Here is a 10,627-nt window from a genome sequence, read left to right as displayed (position 1 = left end):
AAAATAATATTATAAACATGCGATAAGAAAGGGTAAATAACAAATTATAAAAATTAGATTATTTGCTTTGACACAGGTAATTTGCTAGATGCGACTTTATATATACTTTCTACCAAAATGTTATAAGATACAATTTCATTATTCTTAAAAAGCATTTTAAATAAAAATAAAACCGTACATTGAACTCATCATCACTTTTATAGAAACGTTTCGTATCAGAATAAGACTAAAACAAAATGTTGTGAATAAGAAAGTAAAATGGATATCTTTATCTACTAGTGCTGTAAGACGGTTAACTACTCCTACTTGTAGACCGGTTTCAAGAAATAAGCAAAATTTTTGTGATTATTCATTGAAGGCGCTTCAATTTTAACTGAGCGTAAAAATAAGGTTTAGGCAGATATTTTTTGAAATATTCGATTTTAAATTGGTAATTTAAGTGAACAAGTTTAAACTAATAAATTTTAATAAAAAAAAAGTTTTGTTAAATATCTTTTATGATTTTTAACCCAATTGATGATTATAATGGAAAATAAATAGGCTATCATTTTAGCCGCAGGCATCAGAAACAATACTTTAGTTGTTGATAATATTTTTTTATCTAATGTCAATTACCAACGCACGAGACGTAAAGAGACGATAAAAACAAAGAAACTTAAAATTGAAACCGGCTTCTAACTAAAAAATATTACGTAAGTTATTCTAATGAGTTGAGTTTAAACTAACGTTTATAAAACAATGCGGACTCAATAAAACTGTCATGACGTGATAATAAGGTTATATTTACATTTAGATAAGAGGTGCTTATAAAACTTGACGTTCTATTCATTTACTCTATAATGTTCAGGTCGGGACGTTTACTGCTCACATTTAACCGACATATTGAGAGTCCACTGGGAATTGTAAACGTTATTTCGAATAAGAAAATAAATACAAAAGTTGCTATGAGTGATAAATTTCGTCTTCCTGCCCGATATGGAGCTGGTGAGAAAAGTGTATGGTAAGTGAAGTTTGATCAGACAACGTTCAAATACAACTATCATAAATACTTTTGCATTTGGGCGCATACATCTGTTATAAAGTGAAACTTTAGTCTTATGTTACATAATGAGCGTCTAAAATTTATTTATACACTAAAATGTAGTTTTCATGACTAATTACGTTTGCTTTAAAATGTACTATAACTTTATTTTATGACTTATAAAATTAATATATGCGATTAACATTGCGTGATACTTTCATAATCATTATAACATACCAACAAATTTACTATTATACAATATTACAAATTTTTGTTTAAAACTAATATATGCTAACTACTATTTACTGCTACTAAAAAAAATGATAAATCATTAATTCTTAGTGTATAACAAAATTATAACATTAGATTGTTAGTGATAGTACCATTTTTGCTAGTGATATGATGTGTAAACATCCTCAATAGCTTTATGTGATAGTAAAAATATGGTGCCCACAGGGTTGAGTATATTCAGTTAGCAGCTGAGTATAAACCTGCAGTGAATCTTGGCCAAGGATTTCCGGATTACCATGCACCACAACATGTTACAAAAGCTTTGGCGGACATTGCCACAAGTGACAATCCATTACTCATGCAATATACCAGAGGCTTTGTAAGTTGTATCTAATTTAATGTAACATTAGATAACCTTTCCATTTTGTATTTCTATCTTGTTACGCTATATTATTTCAATTAGACTTAGCCATTATGGCATCTAGAGAAATTATTTTTCTTTTTATTGAAATAAAAAACATTTTTATTTGTAAATTGTGTAGTTGTTTTGAAGTTTATCTAACTATTCATCAAAAAAAGCCTAATACAGGAACTAAAAAAAAGATGTTTGAGGTAACATTTGCATAATTTTTTAATTATTGAAACTATAAACACAATTTCAAGCTTGCTGAATAAATGTCTGTCTAGACAATGATAGAATAAACTTATCATAAATCATTTAGATAAATATGAAACATAATATTTATCAAAAAAATATCAACCTCTTGCATAATTTGCACCTCTTTAAGTTTTGCTTTTTTGGTGAGTTTTAAATTATTTTTCTGGACTAACTATTTTGAGAAAACATCAAATAAATTAGTTACAAGTGGCTTGAAATCCACTCATTTGAAATTTGTATGTGAATAGTAGAATTAGGAAGTAATACACTATTAAACTCTTATTAGATATTTGACTATTGCTACTAAGGTTTATTGTCTCTATGTATATATTTTATATGTTTTGACACATTTATTAATATTTTATATTATTATTCATTCCAATTAATGTAACAAGAAAGTTTGTATGTATATTTTCAGGGACATCCAAGGTTGGTTCAGAATTTATCTAAAGTGTACTCTCCTTTGATTGGTAGAGAATTGGATCCTTTGAATGAGATTCTGGTAACAAGTGGTGCATATGAAGCTCTGTATTCAGCAATATTGGGTAAACTATAAAATGTTTTTTAACACACTGTATATTTGCTATAGTAGTAGCATGATTATATATATTTATGAAGTTATAAGTTGCAGATTTAAAACCAATAGTACTGTAATTGGTTTGAGTCACTACATTTAAATATGATATAATATAATAATATATTCAGTTTGATAAACAAACAGTTAAATTTCAAGTAATTACTGATTCTGTACATTTGGTTCCCAATAAATTCATTGTTTTATGTGTTATGTTATATTGATATTTACATTTGATGAAAATTCCAAAAAGAAGATTATTGTTTATTTGTGTAAAAGCTTTAAAGCAGTTAATGTATAGTACATAAATCCTTATACAAAAATGATAAAATAGCATTTTCAAAATTCAGATTGTTATATATTAAAATTAATTATTCCTTACTATCTGTTTCTGCAGACTTTTGTGCTGTTAAATTTATTGGCCAGCCATATTGGCATTCCAAAAGATCAAATAAATTAGTTAACATATTTCAGTGATCACTTCTCAGTGTAATTGGAATTAGAGTGTTTTAAAGCTTATTGCTGATAAAAGAGCTGTACAATTACCCATTTTAAACTTTCATATATTTAACCAATCATTTTTTAGACATAATATACTGAAGTCACTGATTTTTCACAAACAAGAATTCTGTCTTGTTTGTTATATAATATTTTATAACATTTTCCAATGTTTTTATAATCCAATGTTATATGCTATAGAGAATGAACTATACTGTTTTAAAACTACCATTGTTCACAGGTCATGTTGACACTGGCGATGAAGTGATTGTTATTGAACCATTCTTTGATTGTTATGATTTTATGATCAAATGTGCTGGTGGTATTCCGAAGTTCATTGCTCTTAAACCTGTAAGTCTGGAAAATATTTAATTCTGATTCTTTAAAGTTTTTTTATAATAATTAAAGATAATTATGATAAAAATTAGAAATGGCAGAACTATCATAATTTATTCAAGTTTTACTGGTGATGAAGGTCATTGACCAGTTTGTGTTGCCGGTGGTATCTTACGGATCTGACACATGGTCATTAACAATGGAACTCATAAGGGTCAAGGTCACCCAAAAAGCAATGAGAAGGCTATACTCAGAGCTTCTCTATGAAGAGATCTACAGAACTAAGATTACTGACATAGCTTGAATAATTGCTGGATCACTCTTGCAACCGATAGTTTTTGGAATAATGACCACAAGCTGGTAGATGCATATGTAGGTCTCCCACTAAGTGGATCGACGATATAGGCAAGATCAAAGGAAGTCGCTGAATGCAGCAGCATGACACCGGTCATTGTGGCAATCCTGCCTTGCAGTGGGCGTCTATGGGCAAAAATGATGATGATGATAGCTCTTTCCTAAACAGGGTTTTGTTCTAAAATAATCACAGCGGTATAAATTAGTGTTGGGTAGATAATTTAATAGTGTCAAGTATAGAATCTTACCCAGGAATCCAACAATTTGCTTATAATTGTAATGCTTTTGTAATTGGAAAGGGAATGTATATTATATTAGACAACAAAACAACCTTTGATATGTAACCAATCATATATTCAGATGATTTATTTGTGTTGTTTATCTGCATGATAAGTTTCTCATTTCAATCATGTGCTATTGTAGCGATGTTTTTGATGATTATACAGGATGTCTGGTTATAGTTGTAAAAACTTTAAATTTGTGAATGGATGGAAACTAATTTCCAATCAACCTGTATAGAGTGATCACTCTGAAATATATTACATTAATTTCTTTTTTCTATTAGAATGGGACAAATCAATATTTTCTGTCAGTACAAAACACTTTATCCTACTATGTTATTTATTATTTCAGAAATGATTTGATTTTTGATTACAGTTTAAAAACCTTAATAACCAACAAATAGGCGATTTATTCACCTACTTAAAGGCTTTACTCCTATAATCAATAACCCTGTATACTCATAATTGGTTTTAAATGGCATAGGATCATAGTTTGACTCACACATGTATGTTGCGATTCAAGTATTTGTATTCTACGTCTCACTTTTTATTAGGTGAAGCACACTTTGCTCACTTCCAAGTATAAAAAATCTTTTTTGTCCTAAAATTTGTTGAAGTTATATCTGTTTACCCCATTTATATGTTCAGATATTCTATCTTTTCATGAAGATAACGTTACATAGTTATGGTGTTATCAGTAGGAACTATTGAACCCATGTGAAAAGCAAGTGATCTCAATTGTGGCGTGTCATTGTGATAAAATTATAGACATCTTAATGTTACATATTATGATGAAATTCTTTCGAATTTTTTTGACAAAAATGTTCGAGCTTAAAGTCATATATCAAGGGTAGACAACCTGCGGCTCGCAAGCCACGTGCGACTCTTTGAAATGTTATTAGTGGCTCTTGTTAAATGTTCGCTTTTTATATTATTAAATTTTAAATTACTGACAACAAATTATAATTCACCAAATTTTAAAGAAATATTTTATTAAATAAAATAAATGATTTTAATTTGTAATCTTCATTACATATATTTCGTAATTATGTTTTCAGAAAATACAATTAATTTGATTTTTTTTAACTTTTTTACATATCTTAAAAATAGCTTTTTTATATACATAGATATTCGTTCATTTTCTTCTTCGCTATGGCGACGCTAGCCTCCAATCTTTCCAAAGCCCAATTCAATTAACTTGAGTTACTTTAAAATTTCTACTTTTATTATCACATCACTCTCACATCTTCGAAATTCGGGTTTAAGTCAAATAAATTCCTATACGCTTTCGCAAGGAAAATACGGATTTTACCTTTATTGTACAGGGTGATTGGTTATTGATATAAAAGCTTTAAAAGGGTGAATAATGCATTTGCTGACAATCAAAGTATGGTACGCACTAGCCAAAATTCAGTGATTTTTAAAAATTATGAATAATGTAATGATAGTACAGGAAGAAAGGGCATTTTCTAAATTCATAATATTACGTATTAAAACAAGGTTGAGTAGTAGAGGGGTTCTTATTTCAGCCTTAAGACGTGCACTGCTGCCCGAAGATTTCAGATTGGGATTCCTACGTTGCACATTTCGCTCTGTAGCCTTTACTCTAGAACCACAACGCCCCAGAAGCCATCTGTTCTGCGCTCCATATGGCCTATTTACTTCCATTTCAACTTGCTAAGTTGTTAGGCTATGTGGGTTAATTTCATCTACAAATCTTCTTACTTCTGATTTCTCTTAATTCTCGTAGAGAAATCCGGAGATTCTGTATCCTGATTAAAGGAAACACTAATGTGATGTAAACCCCATGGCTATACCGTGCGGATTTTTGTGATAGAATTACGTAAAGAGTTTCTTAGGCTTTGTCGCGGGGCGTATGGGTGTTTGTCAACGCGGTGACATTGCAGTTGCGCTCTTGAAGGCGGGTCGCCTGTCAAACAAGAAAACTGTTCACTTTTCGGTCAGAGCGACAGTTATACCTTAACTGTGTCCGTTAAATAACTTTGACATTTATCATAAAAGGGTCGCGGGGGCCTTAAGAGTTTTGGATTGAAGATGACACCACAGACTTGCAAGAGCAGCGCAGAACGTCCATTCATAAAATGTATAGACGACCTTGTTAAGATCGTCAGAAAACTCCATTCAGGTTGCTTTCAATTGATCCTACCTAGTAGTCAAGCGGTAGAGAACTAAGACTTGTGATTGGGTTCGATTACCGGAATAAAACCTTATATCATTCACACTGCGCATTAATTACATAGGATTGCCACTGCTCACAAAGAAGTTTTCAGAGGACAAGCAGCGACGTCTTCAGCGTACCATAATATTACATTGCGACTGTCAATCCGCCTGCGCGTGGTGATTGTGGTATATCCCTCATAGATATCTCTGGAGGAAGCCTATGCCTTGCGTGGGCGTCTTATTTAAAATGATTAAGACTATGTCCTTTGTTTACAGAAAGCAAACAAGGAAAACATGACTTCGGCGGACTGGGTGCTTGATGAGAAAGAGCTAGCTTCGCTCTTCACAGATCGCACGAAGATGATCATATTGAACACTCCACACAATCCTCTCGGCAAAGTGTTCACCAAGAATGAGTTGCAGCTCATTGCTGATCTTTGCAAGAAGCATAACGTACTTTGTGTCTCTGATGAAGTCTATGAATGGATGGTTTATGAACCTAATAAGCATATAAGGATAGGTATGTATTGAATACTATATATATTTGTTTTTTATTTTCTTGTCGATTCTATTAAAAAGACTGTTACAATTACAAAAATGTGTAATAGTTTACGTGGACGGGAAGGCTGGACCTAACCTTGGAATTCACATCATAAAATTACCAAAAAAGAAAACATTACAAAATATATTTAAAAAAAAAATAATCATCGAATTTAATTTATTGAACTTTATATAAAATAGCTTAAATTACTTGCCTTGAAAATAAAATATATTTGTTTTGTTAACAATGATGGTTTGCTTACAGTTATTTTACATGTATTAAGCGACTTTGCTTTACAGGTTTATTTTAGCAATTTATCATTTTATATCTTATTTTTCTTATAAATAAGAGACATACGTATATAAAGCTAAAATAACCCATATTTAGTGTAAAAACTTTGATTTGACGTGATTAGGAAATTTACAAAAAACTTAAAAATCTAACACATCCACAGCAACTCTGCCCGGTATGTGGGAGAGAACTATCACCGTGGGCTCTGCGGGTAAGACGTTCTCCGTGACCGGCTGGAAGATCGGCTGGGCCTACTGTCCTGCCAACCTTATGAGGAACCTTCAGGTTGTACACCAGAACTGTGTCTACACTTGCCCCACGCCTACACAGGTTGGATTCTTTCTTTTTTTTTCTCTTCATCAAGATCCGCACCGTAGAGAAACCTACCTTTTCTTCTATGAGTTGTCACTATACCTCTAACTTAAAATAAAACTATGAAGGTACCAAATGAGCCCTGTATTGAATAAAATTTACAACAAATTTAGACGGGTTTTTAAATCACAATGTTCTTAATACCATGTCTACTGCAATTAATTTCCAATCTTCACTTACTAAAAAAATCTTTACACTGGTTTTTCAATGTTTTAGTTTAAAAAACTTTTTTTTAATTTATTACGTGATCGTTCAACGACATTGTCTTGTACAACTGTACATAGACACGCCCACTACAAAGGACTCCTCCAAAGATATATATGTGGAAATATACTATAATCACCACGCTTGGCAGACGGGTTGGCTATCGCAGTGTAGTATTATGGTACGCAGAGGATGCTACTGGAACTTTTGAGCAGTGGCAATCGCATATAATTAATGCATAATGCAGTGGCGTAGCTAGGGGGTGGCGAGCGGGGCGGCCGCACCAGGCACCACAAGTAGGGGGGCACCATAGTTGAAAATAATTTTTTGGAATTTTTTTTTGAATGATGAATAATGAAATGTTAAAAGAAAAATGAAAACCATAAATTAAAGTAAATAACATAAATAATATCGAATTTTACTATTTTTATGCTAAAAAAGTTGTAAAATAATATGAACACTAAAAAAAATAAACGGTTACGAATTATAATATACACAGTGTTTAAGCCTTTTCATTCACAAAACACATAGTGTTTTTTAAAAGGGCCTTAAATGACAAAATAATAAATTATTACATTATTGCAAGATTATTTAATGATAAATAGATTAAATAATCTTGCAATAATGTCAATAGAACATGAACTAGACGACACTATTGATTTTGAAATGTGATTAATGACTTTGCAGGCCAAAAAGCGAGGAATGTTCGTTTATAAATTTTCCCAATAAATTTTATTAAGATCTAATGTTATTTTATATATATTGATTATTATTTTGAACCAAAAAAAGATATGTTAACTACATTTTGTTCTGAATTTTGAAATTATTTAGACTCTTTGGGGGGGGGGGGGAGCACCCAAGCCCCAATCTGCCCCAGGCCCCAAATACCATAGCTACGCCACTGGCATAATGTATAAATTATATTTTATCCCGGGAATTGAACCCGCTTCAATCGCAAATCACTGGTCCAAAATCCGCGAGCTCCAAATCTAAAGAAGCAGTAAAAACTAGAAAGGCTAAAAGCGACCAGACCAATCGAATATAGCCAAATAGATGACATTGTAATATTTTGTACAAAATACCCATGTCTAACTATAAAACTTTATGCCTGCATTTTATCTGCTATTTATCAATCATATTTTTTTAATAGGAAGCAGTTGCGCGTTCCTTTGAAATAGAATTGTCCAGAATAAACTCGCCGGAATGCTATTTCTTCTCTCTGGCTAAAGAACTGTTGCCCAAAAGAGACTTCCTGGTGAAGACGCTTAGAGCAAACGGTTTCAACCCGACTGTACCAGATGGAGGATACTTCATTATAGCTGATTGGAGTAAACTGGGTGAGTAACAATTTAACTAACAAAAAAATTACTTCTATAGAGGAAATAAATAGAAATTCTTCTGATATGAGAGTTACAGAAAAATTATAAGACCAAAGCACCTTTAAGAATTTAATGATGACTGAGGTACGCTTTCATATATAAGAAATCCAACTCTGTTGCTCAGATAAGCCAGCCAAAGTTAACAAGTTTTATAATGACTGCTCTTATCAACTATTCATACTATATACTACATAAAGACACCATATGAAAAAATATATACATATATCAGCCTCATATCACATCATATGTTATTTAAATTAAATTGATTTAATCTTAATTGTAAGTAAAAATCTAATTTATGAACACATATGGTTATGGTTTGTATAAATACTTGCTTGAATGTGCATAAACAATTTGTTTTGTTAAATTATTTTCTTTTTTGTAAATTACTTTTAAGTAACAATACATCCCTTAGCTATAGGAACTCATAAACTTCCTTATCACCTTGTATGGACTTTGATGCAGTCCTTTATTATCTAAGATAAATTTCAGATTAATTCAGGGGCATGATAAAACACGGTAATATAAAGTAAAGGTTAGTACATACTATATATGTATATGTGTATGTATATATACCTATATATGTATATATACTTATACCTATATAGTATGTACTAACTTTATATATATATATATAATCAGTCAGGAAAAGTCTCGAGTAAAATAGAGGTATGGATATATCATTTAGATTTTTATGGAGACAATGTACAAAACAAGTTAAAAATTTTAATCACGCGCACCACAATAAACAAAAATGTTTACATCATATGCACCTTCCAAAATATATTTGAAAAGAATTACTACTTACTATTTTCCATTACAGATAGTAAAATCGATCTGTCGACGGAATCGGATAAATACAAGGATTACCGTTTCACCAAGAAGTTCGCGAAAGAGGTTGGAGTGCTAGCTATTCCTCCTAGTGCATTTTACTCGGAGGCACATAAAAATCTCGGTGAAAACTTCGCAAGGTTCTGCTTTATCAAGGTAAATGGAAAGTGTTGTGATGATCAGACTTAAATCTGCAATATATACACATTGAAACGATATATACTTAACACCGATAGATGGCGATAATAGTCGATTGCCTTATACTAAAGATACAGATATAACAAAACATAACAATTCCACAATGTATAACTTTTCACAAAAGGTCAAAACTATCAAAGAAATATCGAATCAAAGACCTCACATTTATAAAAGTTAACCAGTTTCCATTGGTCACACTGTAACATTTTTTTCATCTTTCAACATTTCATTCATCTTTTTAGTCTCATACTTTCTAGAAGATTATTTTTTACTTCGATGTTCAAACTGATTGTATATGGTTAAGATAGGGCGTGTCTTAACTAAGATGGTTAGTTCTTAATTATATTTTTCCAATTCATAATGTTCAATATTGTAATGACAATAAAATAAAAAAATATGTGAAAAATGCAAAGAATGACATTAAGTTAATATCTAGTATTACTAACAGCTCTTACTTTGTTCACAGAAAGACGAAAATCTTGCCTTAACTGAAAAGTTACTTAAAAGCTGGAACGAGAAGTAAATGTATACTGTAAATAATTGTGATATTTTATGTATAACTTGTAAGGTTTAACATTTTTATGAATCTTAAATATATATATTTATATTGTTAATATAAATTTGTGTTTAATTTATAAAATATTTATTAATTTGTCCATTAAAAATCAATATATGAT

At 31.0% G+C, this 10,627-nt stretch overlaps 1 protein-coding gene across 3 annotated transcripts; it reads left to right on the top strand.

Annotated features, from left to right (window-relative positions):
• The first annotated feature begins 609 nt into the window (after nucleotides 1-609).
• On the top strand, nucleotides 610-10,544 carry Kyat (Kynurenine aminotransferase). Of its 3 annotated transcripts, none has more exons than XM_068772430.1 (10): nucleotides 610-692; nucleotides 848-1,000; nucleotides 1,478-1,631; nucleotides 2,329-2,455; nucleotides 3,224-3,333; nucleotides 6,411-6,654; nucleotides 7,130-7,296; nucleotides 8,693-8,879; nucleotides 9,745-9,908; nucleotides 10,417-10,544. In XM_068772430.1, the coding sequence occupies exons 2-10, from the start codon at nucleotides 945-947 to the stop codon at nucleotides 10,471-10,473; spliced, it is 1,266 nt and encodes a 421-aa protein (XP_068628531.1). In that variant the 5' UTR covers nucleotides 610-692; nucleotides 848-944; the 3' UTR covers nucleotides 10,474-10,544. The 3 variants fall into 3 exon arrangements, with proteins under 3 accessions (XP_068628531.1, XP_068628532.1, XP_068628530.1); XM_068772431.1 differs by lacking the exon at nucleotides 610-692 and adding an exon at nucleotides 721-776; XM_068772429.1 differs by lacking the exon at nucleotides 610-692 and having other exon boundaries at nucleotides 794-1,000.
• Nucleotides 10,545-10,627: the final 83 nt, after the last annotated feature.

This window comes from Battus philenor, unplaced genomic scaffold (assembly GCF_028537555.1).
Source record: "Battus philenor isolate CCGP_79_NKW_IND1 unplaced genomic scaffold, ilBatPhil1.0.hap1 SCAF_5, whole genome shotgun sequence".
Lineage (NCBI taxonomy): Eukaryota > Metazoa > Arthropoda > Insecta > Lepidoptera > Papilionidae > Battus > Battus philenor.
The sequence above is the reverse complement of the archived record's forward strand: the minus strand, read 5'-3'. Positions and strand labels throughout refer to the sequence as shown.

What these genes read in the sequence shown, in the direction of transcription:
- Kyat (XM_068772429.1), top strand. Translation starts at nt 840, where the DNA reads ATGTTCAGGTCGGGACGTTTACTGCTCACATTTAACCGACATATTGAG. An exon ending in AGTTCATTGCTCTTAAACCT is followed by an intron (nt 3,334 to 6,410) that starts GTAAGTCTGGAA and finishes CTTTGTTTACAG; the next exon opens with AAAGCAAACAAGGAAAACAT. An exon ending in CTTGCCCCACGCCTACACAG is followed by an intron (nt 7,297 to 8,692) that starts GTTGGATTCTTT and finishes TTTTTTTAATAG; the next exon opens with GAAGCAGTTGCGCGTTCCTT.